Source organism: Mustela nigripes, chromosome 9 (genome assembly GCF_022355385.1).
Source record: "Mustela nigripes isolate SB6536 chromosome 9, MUSNIG.SB6536, whole genome shotgun sequence".
Classification (NCBI taxonomy): domain Eukaryota; kingdom Metazoa; phylum Chordata; class Mammalia; order Carnivora; family Mustelidae; genus Mustela; species Mustela nigripes.
This window is the reverse complement of record NC_081565.1, coordinates 83,710,019-83,733,083: the sequence shown is the minus strand read 5'-3', so window position 1 is coordinate 83,733,083 and position 23,065 is coordinate 83,710,019. Positions and strand designations below refer to the sequence as shown.

General features: G+C 47.5%; 1 protein-coding gene across 8 annotated transcripts in view; it reads right to left on the bottom strand.

Moving 5' to 3' along the window:
• SMARCA2 (SWI/SNF related, matrix associated, actin dependent regulator of chromatin, subfamily a, member 2) overlaps positions 1-23,065 on the bottom strand; it is a 179,595-nt gene that overhangs the window by 39,297 nt on the left and 117,233 nt on the right. For all 8 annotated transcript variants that reach the window (XM_059411931.1, XM_059411934.1, XM_059411932.1 and 5 more), the window contains exon 28: positions 7,847-8,064. In XM_059411931.1, coding sequence (XP_059267914.1) covers positions 7,847-8,064 — 218 coding nt within the window. The remainder of the gene's footprint in view (positions 1-7,846; positions 8,065-23,065) is intronic.

The following is a 23,065-nucleotide window of genomic DNA, read 5'->3' as shown; positions in this document are numbered from 1 at the left end:
GTCTCTGGCCCTTCCATGGCCTCCAAGGAAGCCATCCTGAGCCATCCTGGGCCTGTTACAAGGGTGTCCCCTTTGTGCGGCGGCCGACCAAGCAGCTGCCAGGCACGAGACATCACAGCAGAAACCGCCCTCCCGTCCAGACCTTCCTCCAGGTGAGGACAGCTCCCTCTGGCATACGCCGCCTACGTGGGGCCGCCTAGAAAAATCCCTTCTCGGAGCCACTGCCGGCTCGAGGGCTCGCGGCACGACATGGGTGGGAAAGTAGAGACCAGGGAGAGCAGAGAGGTGGGAAAAGAGAGAAAGAGCTGGGCCGTCCGAAAGCAGAGGGAGAACGGGAAGGGACGTGATGGAGAATGATGGTGGGAAGGCCATCGAGGTGGGCCGTGGACCACCACCGCTCTGGGGCTGAGAAACTAGATCATCCTTACCTGGTAGGCAAAGGGAAGGTGTGCAGTGTTACCTGGGAGACAGGCTCAGATCCACAGCCCAGAAAGGCAGGATGGGGAGCGGATGGGAGACAAGGGACACGGGCAGCAGGCCGGGCCGGCCACGGGACGGCCCCCGGAAGAAGCGTGGCCTGGACAGATGCCGGCCTGCGTGTGGTGAGGGCACTGGGCATGCGTGCGTTAGCAGGAATCAGGCATGGGGCTGGGAACGCTTTTTCTGCTGTGCCTCTGGGACGCTGGGTGAGTGATTAGGTTAACCATGGGGTCACAGGACCTGTAGTAGCAGAGGAAGAGCAACGTGGCCACCAGAAATACTAGCCTAGTTTGCAGCGCAGGATGGAAATAATTTGAACAATGGGCAAGGTTCTGGGAGCCGAAGCTAATGAGGCCTGGAGATCGCAAAGGATGCAAGGCTTGGAACAAGAGCGATCCCGGCAGAGGCATTTTGAGGGATTTGGGTAAGGAGTGCACGGGGACAGAGCTACCCAGGTCAGCGATCTGATCACCTTAGGTGGGGGAAGGAAAAAAAGGTACAAAATGCCAGTGACGACAACAACAACAACAAAAGAGTTCAAGCAAGAATAGAGGAATGTGGATTTGGCTTTAAACATCTCTGTTGCCAGAAATCTACCTTGGAGGGCCAGGAGGAACAGTGTCTGAGCAGTGCACACTGGGTGGAAGCCTCTGACGATGCTCCGAGCGGGGGAGCCCCATGGTAAGTGATACACGAGAGGTCAAGCACCCGAGAGGAAACCTCGGAAGAAGGGGACATTTTAACAGGAGCCCACCCCTTCTGGAGAATGGACCGATGGGATGTGGACCTTCAAAGCCAGCCGCTCGGCCTTCCTCAAATAGGGGGAAAATGCTACAAGGGACTTCGGGACATGCAGGACGTGAGCAAGGATAATTCGTCCTAAGGTTGGAGGTCTACAGAGTCCTTCCGTGGGAAGGTGCTAAAATGGAATGGAATGGAATGAAATGAAATGTTGGCTCTCCATTCCCGGGGTCAACGTCTTTATGATGATAGTATTTTCTTTCCCCCGTAAAAGTGACCCTAAACACAAGAGAATGTCACTGTGTCCTCTTATAATGAGCTCATGTGACCCCCTCCGTCCCTGAATTCCCCTGGCCAGCCACCTACTGGAAGGAAGACCGCGTGGCAGGAAGACTATGTCCTCCAGTGCACGAATGGCGAGCAAGTGGGTAAGTACTTTGAGGTTTTTTTGTTTGTTTATTTTTACCTTCTGGCCCTATTCTGTAGGACAGGGCTGGAAACCAGGAAGGAATGCCATAAATGTTTCCAGCATGAAGGAATGATTTTCTATAGGTGAGGACAACTAAAATTCGGAACAAGCCAAGGCTTTCCACCATTCTCGGACAGGTCACCAAGGCTTCTTAAAATTCAGGGCAAGAAGAGGACAGTCCCTGTTCTGGGAGGACAGCAGAGCCTCAAGAGTGTCAGAGAGGAAGGAGCCCAGCGGCCACCGGCCTTGCCCCCACCCCCACCGTAGGCCAGGGTTTCATCCACCGATCAGACCGGCCAGACAGGTATCTCCTGCCTCCTGCACTGCTTCCCTGTGTCTGTCCTTAATGCTGGACCTGAAGTCCCAACTGTTGGCAGACAGCAGGGCTTGTCCTCCTGCAATGCTCCTGCCACGGTCCAACAACAACGGCCAGGGAGCCAGGCCATGATACGACCTCATCTTCTGTGTTCAGATTCTTCAGGGATGAGAACAGTGCTCAGATTTGAAAAGCAAGGCACAATAAACGTTGAACAAAAGCTACCGGCAGAGCACAGGAAGGCTCTTCATGTGGGCACAAGTTCCGGTTGCAAACGAATTACATCCTGAAGGAGTGTGGACGGCTTCTCACCATGTTTGAGAAATCACAAAGAGCAGAAGTGGAGTCAGAACACGAGAAGAGTGCCCGTGTCCCCATGTCCAAACGGAAAAGGAAACTTGAGGCTGCTATGCTTGATGTTGGACCCTCGGTAAAAAAATTGAGAAGAAATTATTCAGATGCCACGGGGCTCTTTAGGGAAGATAAATAACATCATTTGAGTACCAGCAGGGGGTCTCCTAGAAAAAGCCATGGCGGGCCAACCTCATTTCATTCTTTCGGCGGGGTTTCTGGGTGGAGAGACTGGAGAGGCCACGAACGTGGCTGCCTCTTGGTTTCAGCCTTTCTTGATAGCCTTGACCAAGGACAGATGAATGTGCATGACATGATGGCATGGTCATGTGAGTTTGCACATGGCTAATCGACTTTAGGGATTACTGGCTACCACATTCCTGTGACCCTGAAGTGATTTTCAGGGGGCACAGGCTAGAGACCTGTCCTTTGCCCTTCAGAGGTTTCTCAGCAACAGCTTGTAACAAATCTTCCGATGCCCAAAAGAAAAACAAACAAACAAAGAACTGAGAGAAGGAAATCTTCTTTTAAAAGGCCTAAAAACTAAGTTATAACAGTAGACTGGAAAGATGGGAGTGAGTCAGTGAAATGGAACTGACAGGGGAAGGAATGAAGTCAGTCGGTACAGGTTCCAAAAAAAAAAAAAAAATCAAATGCTTAGTCGAAGGCTAACCTTGGCAGCATCAAGTGACAAAAGAGCTTTCTGTATGTTTGGGGGAATGGCAGCTTTTCAACAAGCCCGTGTTCCATAAAGGTTAAGTCTGTGTCAGAGTTGCTGGAAAACTTTAATGCACTCTTGAGTCACGGTAACAGAACACTGGTATCCAGCCCAAGGAAAATGACCACCCCGCCTGCGGCATGAGGACACAGGCGGAATTCTGGGTGCTCTATGTTAAATGGGACACTAAGAAAGCAGGAGGTGCCCACGGAAGGGGACTGAAAGACGCACGTCTAGATATCACTCAGAGCGCAAAGGGTGGGGGTTTTCAACCACGAGGAGAATGTGGGGAGGTGGGTACATTGTCCACAAAGGACATTTCTTGAAATGAGGAACGGGTTTACTCTCTGAAGGTCCAAAGAGAACAAACAGACGACAGCAGGCTGAATCGGTTTTAATATGGGAAATGACTTTTATGTTTAGAGGTTTCCTTCTGTGCCGTGAACTGCCCCCTAACCCCGTAACTTAACCCTTGGGGGTACGCACACAGAGGCTGGACGGCGGTCTGTCCGACGGGGTGGTGTGGGGGACACACCTGGGTTGTGGGAAGACCAACCAGGGAGAGCTAAAACATGCAATCCCTCCAGAATCTTTCCCTCATCCAGGCAAGTCTAAGCCCCACCTCCAGACTTGGGACAGCTCTCTCTCCGAGACCCTACCCCTCCGCACCTCGCTCTAGAGCTCATCCCCGGGGCCATTTTAAAGGTTTACAAATGCACATCGGGATGAATCCCTTTTTGAAAGAAATTAAGTCTGAGGTTAAATAGCACCTAATTTTACAACAGGATTTTTTTAAAAACTTCTACAGAAACAGAAAACAATGCATAATATAAGAAGTCAAAACAAAGCCTTCTCACACTACTTGATTTGGGGAAAGAAAACGGTGGGAACGAGTCGTAGCTGACCAGAATTACCTTTAGAGATTTAGAGAGCCGTTACTGCCGAAGGAGTTTACATTTGTGAATCACACAAAATGACTGGCTCTTTGGGGTCCCATTTTAAAAAGTATCCTCCTTGGAAAAACACAATAAAAACAAAACAACAGGCCTGGCACTGAAAACAAAGGGCATAAATAGACTCTTGTTAAATTATCCTAGCTCTTTATAAAAAAGAAAGATACATCTGTCCCAGAATCATGCAAGAACTTTGAAAAAAACTGCCTCATGAGAGCTAATTAATTCTTATGTATCAGTTAAATATAGATGGCAGTTCTTATTTAATACATCGCTAATCTGTACGACTGTCAGAACCCTAACATTCGGCTGAGGTGCTAGGAGGGAAGTGCGTATGGCTGGTATTTCTTGCACAGGTAGGTTGAGTTGCTATATTAGTAGCTGACTTTAATGGCAGAGAACTCTCAACACATGGAGGGGTAGGTACATTTCCCAGCAGTATTTTCTAAAACCAACAAAAATATAACAATGTATCCAATTAAGGCCCTCCTAATTTGAGAGCCTCCTACTTGAGAACCAAGTTTGGTAAGAGAAATAAAACACAGAAATATTCAGAATCAGTGCTTTTTCTAGATTACTAACACGAACAGGCCATGAAACACGCGGCAGCTACTGGGAACGTGCCCCCTGGAACGGACCCGAATGGGGAAGCCGACAGGATGGGCCTTGGGAGAGGACGTTTGGAGGAAGGGTTAAAGAAGTCATTGAAACCAGAGAAAGGGGAGGGGAAGAATTAAAAAATAAATAAATAAATAAAGGACTTAATGTCTGCATGCTAAAATATTTAAATATTCGTTCCCTGACAATACAAGCAGAGACAGGCTCAATCATCAGTCCCAGTGAAACTGTGTTTTCTGGTTTTTTGGGGGGGGGGGCACGGGAATCCGATCAGCAAGGACACTTCCCTTCAAGCACCCGGGCGCTCCATTTACCCACCCAAGGGGCTCAAAGTAGTCTGAGAGGCTGGCGATCAGGAAGGAGACGACTCCACCAGCCCATATTCAGTCCTCAAGCTCACGGAGGGCCTCTCGAGGCAGCTACAGTCCGCCCTCCATTTTGTGCATGAGGCACACGGGCTCAGGGGGGTTGAGGCAGCTGCCCCACTGCCCCGCAGGTAGTGAAGGCGGGAGTGCAGACTCCAACATGGGGAGCTGAACCCAGAGACGAGGGCTTGTGCCATCAGCTCCTGGGCTGGGCTGAGCTGAGGGTCAGGGATGGATAGTGACCAGCGCCCAGCTATGGGTTTCCAAAAGGCATAAACCCCAAAGGCTAAGGAGCCAGCAGGTGATCTAATCTAAGGAGTCGAGTGGGCCAGGTGGGAAAGGCCTGACGGCAAATGGCCGCCAGCCCTCCGTGCGGGACGGGGACAGCAGGTGATGGGGGACAGCAGGTGACGGGGACAGCAGGTGATGGGGAGGGGGCGTGCCCCAGAGCAGGAGAGCCCGTGGGGCGGGGGCGGCCACGTCTTCACTCCCACCAGCTATGACCTTAGGGAAACTTGGGTAGGATGCAGCATGATCTTTAGGGGTTTTTTTTTTTTGCAAAGAATGGAAAACACCTGAAATCCTAAGAACTCTCGCCAGTTTTAAGGTGTTTTTCTCGTTGTCCTCCCTGCCCCCACCCCAACAACGTGAACCATGAAATAAATCGATTCGTTGGCGAACGTGGTCCCCCAGCTGCTGACCTCTTTTACACCAGGCACGGAGGAGCGAGCCATCACCTGGAGGAAAAGGCCCCGCTTCTAACCCGCTTGTTGGCCCTCGACTCAGCCAGCAGGTTACAAACTGAGGCACACCTGGGCAAAGTGACCGATGTTGCACTCTCTAAGACAGCGACAAAAGAGTTGGTGGCATCTGCAGGAGGGATCCTACTTATTTTTCCTTGCAACAGGGGCTGTTCAAATAAGGCATTGTTGTCCAAGCTGGTTTCCTGGAAACTGTTCCTGCCTATCGTACGTCTGCCGGTAGGGCTGGGGACGGAGAGAAACGTGACAGAGTTACAGACTCTTGGTTACAGGGAGGTCTGCACGTTTGCTCTGGTCAAAGAAACGGGCTTATGGCCCAATGTTTCCTCCGTGGACGGCTGTCATTCCCCTGTCAACGAACAGGCTCATCGAAACCCAATATAATGGGGCCGCTCTCTGTTGCCACCTCAGAAATACAGAAGGGGATGCACTTGGAAAACAACAACAAAAACAAGAGAAGAAGAAGAAGAAGGAGAAGAGGAGGAGGAAGAAAGGGTAAAAAGAGTGAGCAGAGAACCTAAAAAATCTGGGACACAAATCGGGGCATGACATTCTGACTTCTTCACACATACTTCCTGCTGCCACTTTGTACCACTTCTGGAAACTCCTTACATATAATATAAGAAAGACTTAACAATAACATCTCTGGGGCGCCTGGGTGGCTCAGTGGGTTAAGCCTCTGCCTTCAGCTCAGGTCATGATCCCAGGGTCCTGGGATCGAGCCCCGCATCGGGCTCTCTGGTCAGCGGGGAGCCTGCTTCTCCCTCTCTCTCTCTGCCTGCCTCTCTGCCTACTTGTGATCTCTTTGTCTGTCAAATAAATAAATAACATTTTAAAAAACAAAACAAAACACCACTTCTGCGTAGAAAGTGTCTTCCTTTTTGTACTATTTCACCTTTATAATGAGGTTTTCTTCCTGGTATAAAACATACACCAAAGTCACAATGAAAAACTAAAATCCCAACTTAGTTATTCATGTTATACACTCCCAGGTGTAGAGAGCAACACTAATGAATGTAAAAACAACAACAACGACAACAAACAAAACTGGTAACCGAAAACTGATCAACGCCGCTATGCCATTGAGAGAAATACAGTGTTTAATTCTTCTGTTTCCTATCGATTCTTCAGACGGAATGAGATGTGATCTTCCCATGAAAACTGCATCACATGATTATCAAACAGAAACCAAAAACATCTACCAGAAAGGTCGCCCAACTAGTTTATCTACCGTATTGGGCTGACAGACACTGGTCTGGGGGAACAGGGTCGAGCACAGATTTCTCAACGTTACGCTGAAAAGTTCCACAAACACGAGTTACGTCTGCTGACAGACCACACTAAGGAGAATCATGACGAAGAAGGAGATGGTCGAAACAAGCGCTCAGACATTCAAGTGTGTTGGAAGGAAAGAAGGAACGGCATTTTTGATGAAGCCTCTGTTCCGTTTTCAACAGAATCTTGACATGAAATATTTACCTTAAGTATGCTTGGGTTCTTCTCTCCCTAACAACTCAGCCCCAAAGTAGAATTTCATACAACCACTCCCAAATACTTCCCCGTAAAGGATGCTACTTCTGAGATCCTTTAAGAATCATCCTCCAGGGACGCCTGGGTGGCTCAGTTGGTTGGACGACTGCCTTCGGCTCAGGTCATGATCCCGGAGTCCCGGGATCGAGTCCCGCATCAGGCTCCCAGCTCCATGGGAAGTCTGCTTCGCTCTCTGACCTTCTCCTAGCTCATGCTCTCTCTCACTGTTTCTCTCTCAAATAAATAAATAAAATCTTTAAAAAAAAAAAAAAAAAAAAAGAATCATCCTCCAGCTCAGACCTTAATCTTGTAATCTTAACTCCTATTTCCAAGTATCTCCAACAGCAGCTGATCAAAGAGCATCCAGAACAGCAATGGCAGCCGTGGTGAATAAGGTCCCTGGTTCCTTTGGGGCAAAAGCCATGAAACATCAATGAGAAAGAACCTGAACGCTCCAGCACATGCCCCCCTAAATCCTGCTCTGCGGTGAGTATCGAACCTGCTCCTGGTGAAGATGATCACAGGGTAGGAGTGAAACACTCACCTGTCCTTGTAGTTTATCACAGTATCGATGATGGCGTTCATCTGCTTCGTCAGTTTGGGGGGATTTGGGGACAGTTTCTCAGCCGGAGGGCGGCCTCTTCTCTTCTTGGCCTTCTCCACGTCTTCCTTTGCAGGATCTTTATCCACATTTCTTCGTCTTTTCCGCTTCTTGAGCCGTACTTCCTCTTCCATTTCTTCCAAATTGCCGTCTTCAATGGCCTGGCGTGGCAGGGAACGAAGGAGGAAAATTCAAGACAGGAGAATCACCAAGACAATTTTAAAAAGGCAACCTGAGTAATAAGAATAAAATGAAACAGAAATAAAATCATCAAAAAAAAAAAAAAAAAAAAAAGAAGAAGTTAACAGTAACCAGTCAAGTGAGAAGAGCGAAGGCCGCCATATTGAATCAACGCGTCTTTAAACCACGTCTAATCCATGAACAAAGTAGGTTGAAAGCCGGAAACACTAACCGTGAGAAGAAATGACGAGTACAAAAAGAGCTATACATTTAAGTGTCTGAAAGATAACTGAATCCAAATGAAATTTTAGCTCCATGTAAGAAAAAGACCTTAATTGTCTCATTACTGTAAGGGGGGGCGGGGGCGGGGAGAATGGTGAAGCAAAACAAACAAGGGGTGGGTGAAGGAAAAAAAAAAAAAAAATCCCTCTAAAAATACATCCTTACAATCACATAAGCTCTGACCCTTCTTGGAGGTTTTACATCAATTTACTCATGATTCACAACATAAATCAGAATTCCATCCAGATTTTGTTCTAATGTAGCAATTAGTAAACAAGGAAACAGGATGTACAAAAGCCACATTCCTTGGTAAACGTACTTAAATCGTCTGATAAGGAACACACACACTCACAAACAACAAACACTTTTTTTTTTTTTTCCAATTACCTGCAAACGCTTGCTTTAAACCACAGCCAGCAGCACTAATGCAGAGAGATAATAAAATAGCTATAAAAACAACCAGGTATAAAAGAAACCTGTTCGTAAATGGCTAAAAGATCCATGTGACAGACCCAGAAGTTTAAACTTTCTTTTCCCGCACCCCCCCCAACCTGGTAAACCTCAGAACTTAAAAATAAAATTGCAATGAGGAGAAAAAAAGCAAAACGTAGATAAAAGGAAATTTGACCATGAAAAATTAAAAACACAAAACAAAACAAAGCAAGACCTTTACATTACATTTCAAGATTTTTTTCTCACACAAAATAACTGATGTTATTTGTTCCTCCTGCCTCTCAATATTGCTTCCAGTATGCAAATGTTAATCAATCCTTTCTCGTAGCTGAAAGAGCCCTAATCATAAAGCAATTACCTTCATTTCTCCACAGCACCAAACATGGCTAATATTTATGATCATGTGAGTATAACAATCAATATAAAGAGTGATTACAGCTCAGACATAATTTCTTTCACTTGTGTACAATGCCTCCTGAAAAAGAAAGGTTTTATGAAGAAAACCTGGTACAGAACACAAAACAACCTGGCATGGGGAAAATGCTGGTGGGATTAAAAGAATGTTTTCTATGCATCTTTCCAAGGTGCAAACCCATCAGAAGCAACATACACACAGACAAGAATCCTAAGGGACAGTCTGAGGCCAGGCCTTAATAATCAAAAGACAATTTCCATCACGATCCTACAGTGTTCAGATAACCACTATGAAGGAGGCGAGATCTGATGAGTTATGAGGAAAAAGAAGAAGAGGAGAAAAAAAAAAAAGAAAGAAAAAAGAAAAAAAAAAAGCTCCACATTATTTCATTAATATTCATTTGCCTAAAAGCAGGACACCCACTATACAGCTAAACACACTGCAGCTAAGCAAAGATGAAGAGAAGGAAATTGTCCCGCAAATCTTGGAGACGGAACATACTAATAATGAATTCAGCATGCAAGGCTGTCAACAGTTAATGGTACTGCTCTCCTCAGGCACCCAGTTGCACACAGAAATACGGAGAACACCGGCTTTTGATGTGTTACACACCTACACATGCCTGGGATGTAGTTCTACTGAATCTTCAAGACGGCAACGAAAAAGGATATTTACCTTACGACTATCAGCAGGCCGGCTATCGGAAATCACAGTTAGTGGGGATAAAATTAACAAGCCAGCAAAGCAGCGAGCTGCTAGTCTCTTCATCAGCTGATCAGGAAAAAAAAGAGAGCTGGGGAAAGGCTATGTTTTCATATACAAGTAATTTTATTTTACTGAAAATTTAATACTGAAAGGATTGTGGATACTCAAATCTGCTGTTTCATTCTACCTACTACAAGGCCTGAAGCCTTCCTCCTTCAGCCTGTTTTAATATTGACAACTACTTATCATATTTTTCCCCCTTATTATTCCAGGCAGCAGAATTAGAGATTTTTTAGCTCAGATGGTTTCTGCTTCTTGCTCTCATTTTCACAATTAAGCCAATAAGAAAACAAATTAATATTCAAATTTATCTTACAAAATTAAAAACAATTTATGCTTTCTTTTTTTTTTTTTTTGCATTTTAAACCTCATTTTAGTGCTTTTAAGAAAAGACAGGCTGCATATGTTTTTGGAGTAATCTAAGATGATTTTTTTTTTTTTTTTGGTATAAAAGAATTTTTTTCATTAAATCCATGTCAGTAAAAGCAATGTGCATGTTCTCAAGTTCAAACATTTTAATACAATGTCCTCTTTCTCCTTAAAGAAAATCCCAAATAACTATGACACTTCCCTTTCAGTTTCCTGCTGTAAAATTTCTCATTGTTTTTCTTTTCAGTGGGGTACATGAAGAGGGGGAAGTTGTGAAAAGGATAGGTCTATGCTCACCCCCTCCCCTTAATTTTTAAAAAACAAAAACAAAAACCCAAAACAAAACAAAAAAACGGAACAAAGCATAAGCTCGTGATATTTAGACTTATCAGTCTTTAAATCTGGGGGTGGCTAAGAAGCGAAAAGAAATTAAATTGCAAAAAGAACTAGTGGAGACAATGTTTATGACAATTGCTAATACGTGCAGATCCCTACTAAATTTAGGTTTTGGAATCACAAGGAAACACACAAAGTACTGACCATTATTCCCTTTAAATTAAGGTTTTATGCAGGAATGCCGTCAGCTACAAAACATCTTCCCTCCTCCCCAAAGACCCCAAACACATCCATATGTAGTACTTTATGTTCAGGGGTTTCTAAGGGTCTTTTTCTAATGGAAATCAATTCGCTAAATATTTCCCAGTGCTTTTCGCACTTAAAGAAGTAGAGTAAGATTACTCCTGCCTGGAAGTAAAAATTATTCATGGAAATTTAAAACTGTTCTTTTATTTTATTATTTTTTTAAATTATTTAGTAAACTGGCTGAACGGACTCAACTCCGTGCTAGGTTGGGGGGAGGCACAAAAAAGAAAAAAAACAAAACAAAACCAAAAACCAAAACCAAAAAAAAAAAAAAAAACTTGCTACACAATGCTAAAGTACTACCCCGAAAAGAATGCCCTTCCAAACCTTTTACCAGCACAATAATGAAATAAATCACAGAAGCAAACCCCCAGTTTCCGACTGGTGACGTGTTGCGCAAGAGTGCGAGCCCTAATTCAACATACAGACGGCTCCCATGCTGAACTGCCTCTAGATTTAATGAAGTGAATAGGAAGGAAGTCGGGGGAAAAAAAGTGTACAAATAAGAAATTAACACTTTCCTTCCCTATCGGAACGGTGAGCTACAACTATGGGGAAGTTTGGTGAGGCACTTCTTTCCTTAAAGGCACACTGCACCCATTTGGCTCCGGATGTCACTGAAAAAACCCTTCTGGTGATAAAAATCCCCGGCCAAGTTAAAATAGTTAAGCATATTCCAGCCTGCGTTTTTCCTGAATGAAGCTGGGAATTACTCCTTCCTCCACTGGATGGCAATCTTTTCTTCCCCCCACCCCCTTCTTTTTGCTTTCTTTCTTTTCGTTTCTTTCTCTCTCTCTCGCTCTCGCTGTCTCCCCTTTTTTAAGAATACATCTTCACGACACAGGATGTGCAGGGACGAGATACAGACGGGCTCCTTCTTCAATTAGCTCTTAAGAAAGCAGCGCGCAGGTTCTGATAAGAGAATGCAGGAGACCGTTGTGCAGGGTGAGCCGTTGGAGAGCAAACACTTTTGCAGCTTGCAAAAAAAGCACATGGCAGACCCGACCGGGAAATCGCCCACACGTGGGTCTGGTCCGTGCCCCTCTCTGTCACCCTGACACAAGCTAGGTCTTTCAGGGAAAGACGGACAGTGCAGAAAGTGGGCATTATCCTTGTTCCCATCACCCTTTCTGTAACGGGGCGTTATTAAACCCGGCGTCCCAGTAGGACGCAGGAGAAAGGATCCATGGCTGTGACTAGGTAAACAGGGACAAGCAAACAAAGCCACAGGCAACTCTGGGGCATTGTTTCGCTGCGGTTGCCTTTTCCACTCGGATCTCCAAGCCCACCACGCAGAGTGCCACAGCCCCCCCAACGGCGGAACGGACCATCTTAAGAAAAATAAAAAGGAGCAATTCTAAAGACATGTAGACAATGCCTGGGAAATGTCTCGGATAGGAAATGGGAGAGTCCATATTCTAATACCTAACTCTGACGTTTAAACATCACAGCTCTGCCCATGGCCAAGGTCTCTTGCTCTCTGTGGGGGTGTGCGTGGGGGGGGGGGGTTGAGGTGATGGGGGAGGGGTCTCTCTTCCTTAGGAACTTGCATTAGATTCCAGAAGAGGATCCTAAATACTGCTGGGGTAGGGGAGGGCTACAGATGGAGGGCTAAGCATTAAAGCATGTGGGTTAAGACCATTACAGCTCAATTGTACACTGCTTCCTGAAGACCACTCACACTTGGCTAAACTTGATTCTAATATTAGGGGAGGCTAACCCTCTCTTCAGCCCTGCCGAGACCCTAGAAGCCAGTAAGAAGGGCAGGGATTCTCCAAGACAACCAGACTACCAGCAGTAGCAGTGGCCAAAAAAAAGTGGATTTTAAAAGAAACTTTAAGGTTTCACATACGGGAAATTTTCTTACCACGGGGATTTTTCTTTTCTTTTTTTTTTAATGATAGCAACAAATTGAACATGGAGCTCTTACCCAAAATGCCACCTCATTTTAGTCACTTGGTTGAATAAAGACCCTAGCACTTCTGGATACAGAATTTAAGACTTGGGGCTTGCGACAAATTTTAGGTTCTTGATCATTACATCCCTGAAAGCAACTGTTTGATAAATCTCGGCATAAAATCAAACTCCCAAGGTAGAACAAGCCAGACAGCGAAGGGACACACACTGCAGGATTCCACTTACATGAGAAAGAAGAACAGAGGTTGCCAGGCCTGGAGTGGAGGGGGAGTGGGGAGTGAGTGTTCAAGGACTGCGGACTTTCGGGCTGGGATAGTTCTGCAGTACACAGGAGTGACGGTTGCAGAGCCATCTGCTAAAATGTACACTCGGAATGGTGAAGGGAGTCAATTTTGCACGATGTGCTTCTTCCCACAACTGAAACAAGAAAAGTCACGGGGTTGGGGTGGGGGTGGGGGAACCCAGCTCTGTAAATATTTAAGAAACAAACAAACCCATCGACAGGTTCCTACGTGTTCCTACCACCTCAACACACCGGTGCACAAGACCGGGGGACATCTTGCTAGCTTTCCTTCCAGCTTCAAACCTTCCAGCATTTTCAACAGCTAGCACGTTCCGTCTTGCCCTCGTCAGGGACCAGGAGCCCTTTCCAAAAATCCTTATCCATTCAAAGGTTATTAAGGTAATACCCAGGATGCATGAAAATACCTGCATAGAGGGCCCTATCGATTCATAGACTTTAGAGTTTTGTTAATAAATGCCTCAGATAGTGAAAGAAAGAGCAGAGAGGTAGTGGGATTGATACCCACATCCTCCACCAAAAAAAAGAGAGAGAGAGAGAGAGGAGTTGATCTAAAAGGTTTGTTTTATTTTGTTTTTAAAGCATAGGGTTCCCCCCCCCCCACTGTGGTGCAATCAACTGATAACCTATTAATTGGGGGACCCTTATTTCTTAACTTTCCTCGTGCCAGGCACCTGGGAGTTGGCCACTGAAGCGGACAGCACTGGCCGTGAAGGGCAAGCGCCTGGAGCCCCCATAAACCACAGTACAATGAGCTTTTCTGTCTCTTCCTCGACGACTTCAGATCACTTTTGCAAAAACAAACCGAGGTGCTCTCTTGCCCCTCATGGCTACCCAAGGAAGCTCTGGAAGAAGGGAAAGGGGTGAGCTTATACAACTGAGACAAGGCAGATTAGAACCGTAGTTCAGGTAAAGAGCAATTCTGGGGGGGGGGGGGGGGGGAAGGGGGGGAAAAAATAAAAACAGAAGTAGAAAACTTATTCCAGCCACAGGATCAACCAAGAGCCCACAGGGTACGTTTTGGGGAGTACTGAGCCCGGGACTCTGTTCAGAGCATGAGTTTCAGATTTTGTAGAGGGCAGCCCCAGAAACGTCCAGCCCCCTAGACCCTGCCACGTTACAAACGCGAGGCATGGACACCTCTGTTCTCACCAATTAGGCACCTGCGACGCTCCAGCTCCCTTGGGTGGAATAAAGAACCGGAGAGAATTTGTGAACCAGCAAGAGACTTGGACAAGCGATGGAGAATGAGAAGAAACGCAGTTCCGCTTTCTTATCCCGAGACAAGGCATCAGTGACTGTCACTCCCAACCCACTCATCCCCCAAATGGGGCTTCTCAGGGAGGCCTGGGTCACCTTGTACTTCAGGGTTCTCAGTATATTAAAATATAAAAAGAAAAGGAAATGCCAAAAGAAGGTAACAGATTGCAGCGTAATTTCAATGCTTACAAAGACGAACTTGATGTTTTTGAGATAGACAGGTGATGGACAATGATGGAGTACCACCTCCTCTGGAGGCCCTCAAGCCAAGGAAATGGTCCTCTTCGGGGCTTGCTTGGGACGTGGGGACCCTTGAGGGCTTCTACACAAGACACATTCTCAGAGCTCTGACCCCCCCCCCACCCCATAGGTGAAAAGCATCAAATCCCAAATAAGAGGGAGGCTTGTTCTGCTTGTTCTGCTTGAGGTAGAGGCAAAGACCAGTAACTGACAAATTACGGGAGGAGAAGAGTAAATAGCACGAAGCAAGGAATTAAGCACCGCAGCCCGAGGCCATCCCATAGAAGAAAGGGTCTCGGTTTCAGTCCATCTGCAGATAGCTGGCAAGGGGAATGTTTCCGCTGTCCCTACGACCAATCATCATCACCAGCAGCATCCCCTACCCACGCATTTCCACAGTCGCCAGGCACTCCGAGCTACACACACATTTGCTCAGTTAACCTTGCACCAACACCAGGAGGCAGGTACTGTTACTCTTGTCGGGTTACAGGGGAGGAGGCGGAGGCTCCCAGATCAGGCCCAGGTGAGCATCTAAGCCGGGATTTCAGCTCTGGAAGTTTGCTGCTTAAGTTGCATACCCTTAGCCATGGTATTTGCTACTTTATAGCACGAATGAAGACCAGACCGGGAACCATCAGGTAAAGTCTAATTATGCTGGCTAGGCTTAGATGAATAATCCGTCTGAAGACACAACAGGTTACATCTTAATAAGATGGCACATGCGCACACACACGCACACACGTGCAGTTCTTGCTTTGCATGGCAGTGTGGGACCACAAAGATGACCGTGCAAGGTGAAACCGCAAAAAGCCAACCTGACAATCAGGAAACGATGATTATCCCCTGCCCCTTGCAAATGCCCGTTGAAAAATTTAGAACTCTCATTATGCAGAAGAAAATGTAAAACACAGTAGCATGAATACCTATTTAGCACATGGACTTAAAACATTTAGAAAAGACCAGTAAGAGGTTTTTTGGTTTTGTTTCTGGGGTACAGAAAACAAAAAAACAAAAAAAACCCACCTTATCAGTTTTGGACTCCATCTGCCCTCTTCCACTCATTAAATAATCTAGGATACAGAAGAAGCCTCATTCCTGGGCCTTGGCCAATTGCCAAGGATCAGCTCCCAACATTTTACCCTCTGCCCTTCCGATGTCCCGCAGTATCTCAGATGAGCCCCTTGATGGGGAGGGGTTGGCTGATCTCTGCATGCCTTTCTTTAAGTGCTTTTCCTCATTCACCTCGCTAAACTCGTCTTCAATAGAAGTTCCTCCCGCTGAGAATCCAGATCCTTCCACACGGCTCTCTACGACCCCACAGTTTCCTTCGGTTCTCCACAGAAGGGACTTCCAGGAAAAACCCGTCTCCCCAGCTGTCAATACTGGAACGATCAGGGGAACCTGCTGCCCGAAGTCATCCCTGGAACCTGAGGACACACTTCACAGCACTGCCCTCGTCTGCCCGGGAAGGCACCACTGGCCCACGTAGGTCACACGGATTTCAGCTCCTGAAACCAGCCCTTTCCGGCAGAAGAGGTTCTTCTCCTCTGTCCTTGTCATCACCATTCTCTTTCAACGCACACATTCGCTGCAACAGTCTGGCCTGAACACCAGCCAAGGGGACTGGGATTTACACACACACACACACACACACACACACACACACACACACACAGTGTTCAACTCAAACTAAATGCTCCAGTTCAGTTTCAACTAAAATACACGGAGAGGACTTGAGCTTGGTTTTTGTTTTGTTTTTTTAATGGTCATCAACTTTTGCCAATGGTTTTTTAAGAGAGCATGAGCAGTGGGTGGGGTCAAGGAAGAGGGAGAGAGAGAGAATCTCCCGCAGGCTCTACAGACCAGAGCCGAGCCCGACGCTGGGCTTGAACTCACAACCCCAAGATCATGACCTGAGCCAAAACCAAGACTTGGACGCTTAACCAGCTGAGCCACCCAGGCGCCCCTTCCGATATGGTCTACGGCAGAATTTCCTGCAGGACTCCTGGCTTCACATCTGGTGCCACATTTCCAAACCCTCCAGCCACCTCGAGTTTCACTTTCTGTCCTGTTTTCCTTTTTCCGCCTCACTTTCACCTTTGGGGGCCAATTACCGCTCCTGATCATCGACTCAGTGGGAAGGTCGTGTGGGTCTGTCACCGGGCGTCAAGGAGGCACCACAACCCCACGCTTCATGGACGGTTCTTGGACTGAGCCACAGCTACTCCGTGACCGGTCACCAACACACTCTCCAAGAAGGGATGGGAACTGTCTTGGATCATGACACGCACCTGTTCTCAGACACAGCACAGGCTAAACGGCCAGCAGCAAAGTCTGTACTTGATACGGTGACACGGTATCATGCTGTTCCGTGTCCCCTCCCGAACTCATACAGGCGGTCCTAACCCTGGGTGTGCCTCGGAATGGGACTGTGTCTGGAGATAGGGCTCTTTGGGAGGTAGAAAGAGGTCATTCAGGTGAGCCCTCCTCTTACCAGGAGGAGACTGGAACACACAGGGAAGGCCACGGGAAGACACGGGAGAAGCGGGTGGCAGCTGTACGCGGAGGAAGGCTACAGCAGACACCAGCCCTGTGGACACCTTCTTGAACTCCAGCCTCCAGATCCACGAGGAAGTCCGTCTCTGTTCTGTAAGCCACCCCGTTTGTGGTATTTTGTTCCTGCAGCCTTTGCAGACCGATTTATATCGTCACTGAAATTTCTGATTGGGGACTGAGGTTTTTTAAGCCCGTCATGGTCTCTATCATGGAAACGGGTGTGTTCGGCAAGGACGCTGCCTGAGGACTGCCTCCAAGAAACTGAACATCCGTGTGAGTACGGGACAGCAACTGCTGTGTCTCACGCAGTCCTAGAAGCTAAGGGAAACTGTCCTGCCCGGACCCGGGCTGCCGAGCTCGGAGTCGGGCGGCCTCTCCCACGCCTGGTCTCGCCCGGTGGAAGTGGGACCTGCGCCCTGTGTTCAGGGTGTCCTGTCTCCAGGCTCGTGCGGGTCCTGGCAAGAGGATCTCGGCGTTAGCAGACAAGCCCGCAAATTAGTTCACTTCTTTTAGGAACTTGGACTGCAAGCATGGAAGAGGGAGTCCCACGGGTGTGGGAGCGGAAACTGAATGAAAGGAACAAAGAAAGTCGCTGGTTCCAGCCAGGGAGGCTGGAAGCCCGTGTGCACAGACACGGACCTGTGACGGACTAGACCCATGCGGGTACACGCCTGCATCCACATGTAAGCGTGCACACGCGCACACGCGCACATGCAAAGAGACCACTAGAGCATCAGCAGAGGAGCGCCCAGGCCAAGTTCAACTTGAGAATCAACTGGGGCCCATGCAGTCCTAATTTCAGATTTAGACCTGCTCAAGGTACGTCTACGCAGCACTCCTAAATACACGTAAAGCTGTTTGTCGGGGGGGGACTCTCCTCCTCTGCTTCACACCAGGCCAGTAAGGCTAAAAATTCTAAAATGAATTTTGAGCCCTGAGGAGCTACAAGCTCTAGGTGTTCTAACACAATCTGTCATGCAATAAACCTTGCAACAAGTCTGTAATTTTAAAGCACAAAGAAACGAGAACAGAGGTTAAGACAGACCAGGTTTTACTAACAAACATGCTTAGCACTCTTCTGGCTTTGCACGGCTCCCAGGGCCTCCTGGGGTGCAAGCCAGGGTTTTTCTGGGAAGTGACGGCTGGTGTAGGTGTATGGGCTGTGCTGGGGAGCAGAAGAGGCAACATCAGGAGACTGGGTCACCTGAAACGTGGCCAGCGACGTGCCCAGTGTGGATGCACACAGGGCCTGGCTCTACCTAGCAGGGACATTTACTGCAGAAAATCTCTCCTCATTGCATTCTAAGAACAGAGCACAGAGAAAGGGAATTTAAGGGGATGCACAGCTCTCAGTCATTAGATCTGAAGGAAGGAAAAAGCCTCCTTCAATCCGCCTCCACGTAAGGCCCTGCCCACCGAGAGGACCCCCTGCTCGCTCCACCTGCGGTGTAGGCCAAGAATCAGTTGTGTTCCCAAAGACGGAGATGACAGTTACGCTGGTATCGGAACTACGTAACGCAACTGGAGATTACGTAAAATGAAGCGCGACTGTGGAAAGACACGGGATTTCAAAGAACAGGGAAGACGGTGAAGACTCCGTAAGAGGCGAGTGGCTCACGACACAGATGGAAGCGCTGCTGACTCTCTTCACGTGGGGGACAGTCTGCCCTCGGCGAGCCTGGAAGGACCGAGAGGAGGGTCTCACGCAGGTGACGGCGGTGATCATGAGCTAGGCTGGGGAGTGCTTTCCGAATGCGTGCTGGAGACGACTCCTAACCTCGTTACTCATACCTCAGTAAAGCTAACTTACAAAAAATAAAATAAAATAAAGATTCTAAGAAGGCCAAAACTGGAAATCCTAAGTGAAACATAATAGGGCTACTTATGCAAAGAAGACAAGTCGGCGGACTCCAAGAGTCAACTTTAGCCTTAAGTAAAAATGTGGCAAATAACACATTATGTTTTCTATTAAAGGTTCTGTCTACTTTAGGCGGCATTTTCTCAGCTTAATATTTTCAGTGACGGACCTGCTGTGGATTATGATTATTCCAGTTAAGAAGGCTTCTTTTCAGAGTGGGAGTCAAAAGGAAAGTCACACTACCTTGTTCTTTCTTGTCATTCAGCCTTTTCTCCCCGGCAGGAAGATCTCAACAGGTGGATTCTGATTTTTCCCTAAGCAGTTGTGGGCTACGTCTCATTGGCCAGATCTTCAATCTCTCTTTCATCGGGTTACTGCCCGACTCAAGTTGCAGGCGATCCTCAGGCTGCCAACTCCGAGTCTCCCCAGTCTGATCTTACCCAACCCGGCTGGCCATTACCTCCTGGCCTGTGAACACCCCACACGGAACAGGAGCAGAAAGCCAGGACCCGACCCTACTGCGCCATATTTATCCTCCCCCTTCAAGATTCCTCTCATACTTCTCACCTGGAGCACCTTTCCCAATCCCTTGTACCTGTGCACCTTGTGCCAAGCATCAATCATCAGCTTGTTTCCTGCTCAGGGTCTTGCCCAGCCGTAACCTATCACTCTGATCGTGTCCTTACCAAGGCCATGCCTGATTTCTCTCCGTTCCCCTGTGCAGCTAGCGCAGATCTTAGGGAAGAAAAGCTAGGTAGTACAAATACCGTCGAATACAAACTGAACTTTTGGACAGGGTGCCCTGGGAAGACTGCTCGTGGCTCTATACCTGGTTACTGAACACCAGCTGTGAATTCAAGCATCTCTGTTCTAGATCTTTCTGTGTTCATCTTCAAGAACAAAATCATAAACTCTAGCATTGAACTTGCTGTGTCTTCCCTCTGCCTTCTCGTTGCTCACTTGCCAACCTCTGGAGTCGCCTGAACGAACAACTCTACTTCCTGAGCACAGGGGAAAACCCATCAGCACCCAGGACGGGACACGGAGATTTTCCAGAAGTTGCACAAAGCTTCCAAATCCCCCTGTTAGTCTGGTCTTTATTTCCTTCTCCGCTGCTCCTTATTTAAAAATCTCTCCCTATAATGCTACAGTCTTGGGTTTCCCCAGCTTTTCTCACTACCTTTTTCTCTCCTTAAACGCAGATTCCCCAGGTTTTATTTTTGGCCTTCGTCTTCTTTTCTCCTGCTTGATATAGTCAACATGTGGTGAAATGTGGCCAGCTGTCCCAGGCCCGCAGTGGACATCACTGACACACCTGGTGCCTAGAACGGCAGGTGCTGAGATGTCTCTTAATAGCCCTTGGAGGACTGGCTGCTGGAGAACTTCAAAACCTCTCTCTGGGGGGGGTGTGTGTGTGGGAGATATGACATTATTTTGGGAAGGCTTTGGCCTCCCCACTTCTACGGCGGGGTCCCTGGCAGAATTCCTTCTGCTGAGCAACCTGGACACAGACCCCTCGACCCGCAGGGTGGTGGGTGCTTTCTGAACCGACCCTTGCCACTGGTGACAGAGTCCTTACAAGAAGTAGGGTCCCCTGGAGATCCAGATTTCCCCTGTCCTCGCTGTGACTTCAATGCACATGGCTTCAAACCTTCTCTCTGCAGCCTGGACTGGCTTTGGAGTTACTAGTTGTGATTTCCAATATCCCCTCAAATGGCCCAGCTCAAAGTCATCGCTTTTCTCCCAGAAGAGCAAATATTTCTCCTTGGATCTCTCTGTCTCATCAAAGGGCAGCATCATTTCCCCCCAGTTATCCAAACTTTAAAAAAAAAAAAAAAAAAAAAAAAAAAAAGACCTTTAAATCATGACTTTCCCTCCTTACAGGCAGGCAGGCCTGCCCGTCACTGCGGGCTTTACCTCTGAAATAGTTCATTCCCTTCTGTTCATTCTCCTCTCGCACAGGCAGGGTCAGCTATAATGGCCTCCCTATGGGTTTTTCTTGCCCTCTCTCCTGGGCCCTAATTCATCCTTTACAAAGCCAGCGGTTATCTTCTTTCTGCTTAGAAGGAGGAACGCACATTTGTTCTTACACTTCCGACCCTATGGTCTTTCTACGGAACAAAGTAAAGCCTAGAGTACAGCCTCCAGGGAGGGCCCTACCTTAATCTTTCTCCTCTACTCCTATCCCTATAAAAACCCCTATAAAAACACTGTGCTTCTAACACACAAGGTCGCAGAGGGAGGAGCCACACATTTCCACGCCTCAGTGTGGCGCAGAGCCTGGAATTCTCGTTCTGAGCCCCCGTCCTCCACACATCAGGCTCCTTGCTCAAAGAAACAGCTAAAACGTCCCTTCCTTCATAAAATCCTACAGGACTTCCCACTTCCCTTGTACTTCTTACAACATATCACACGTACTTTTGTTCACTGTTGATTTAATTTTGCTTTGTATGACTTTTGTTCTTCTCTCAAAATATACCCGAATCTCCTATCACTCTGACATCTTTTTGGGAATTTAAAAAAAAAAAAAAAAGTCCCCTTAATCAAAATGTAAAGGCATTTAGATTGATGCCTTACTCACCAGCAGGGCCCAAAAATCTTGTTGCAAGAAAATTAAATCTTTGCTCTTTTTTCTTCCGCTTTCTCAAAGTAGCAGGCCTTATCAAGGAAGCACATTGTAAAGCTATTAATATGGTGAACTAAAAGAAGCCAGACAAATGGGGCAGAATAAGTACTTTTGGCTTCTATTCACCCTGTTCCAAACTCCCTCTATAAACCGCCACTATCTTATTTTTAAATTTTATGTACTTATTTTAAGTAATCTCTGAACCCGAAGTGGGGCTCGAACTCACGACTCTGAGATCGAGAGTCACACGCTCTTCAGACTGGGCTCAGCCAGGGGTCCCTAAGCCGCCTTTATTTTAATTGGTTATTATACCACCCTGTGTCTTGCTCCGGCTCTGGGAGTAAAGGGGCCGAAATAAGATACTCCGCCTCGCCGGCAAAAAGAACGCCCTAACCTGGAGGAACACCCAATACCAGCCCCTCCCTTGGTGAAAAGGCAGAGGCACGTGTGCAAGCCCAGCGGAGCCTGCGAGGAGGGGGAGGGGCTCGGACCTCCCTGGGAACGGAGAACAAGGCAAACAAGACGGGATAGAGAGTCCCACCGCTGGGAAGATGCAGGCCGCAAGGAGCGCCCTCTTGAGGACTGGCGGGGCGAGTCACCTTTGCGAAGCGCGTGTTAACACTCATTCCACCTGAAGGGCTGTCTTCAGTTTCTCTAGATGTAAGTGCGCCCAGGGTCATCAAGAGACTCACCTGTCGCCCATCTGTCCTGAGCTCCTGCACCTTGTCAAGAAGCAGCTGGAATTCACACGCCAGGAAGGGGTCAGCTAGTGGGCAAAGGGGCTGCCAATCCGGACAGGATTTGTCTTTTGCCAAAACCCCACAGTCCCGCAGACCTGCCCTGATAGGCATTTTCAAAATCTACAGGGCGATAAAGTAACTGAAGGTTCAGCATTCATCCAACAAATCTACCTGCTGTGTAGTAAGACCAGCTCCTTGCCTGTGAGGCTTAGTTCCTCGTCTGTAAAATGGGCAAGATAATAGCTATTCTGAATACGTAAGGGGATGAAATCGAGACAGAGATTGAGAGGTCCCAGGCTGGCACTGTCTGGAACAGAGAGGGAGAGGACGGTGGAGGAACCGAAAGTCCCGAAAATTCCAGCGGAAGGCATTTGGGTGAAGAATTCAGACCTGGCAACTAAAAAGGAGACAGTATTTTTACGTCAATTATATCCCAGAGACAGTCAAGCAGAGAGAGTCAATTATCATATGGTTTCACTTATTTGTGGAGCATAACAAATAGCATGGAGGACATGGGGAGTTAGAGAAGAGAAGGGAGTTGGGGGAAATTGGAAGGGG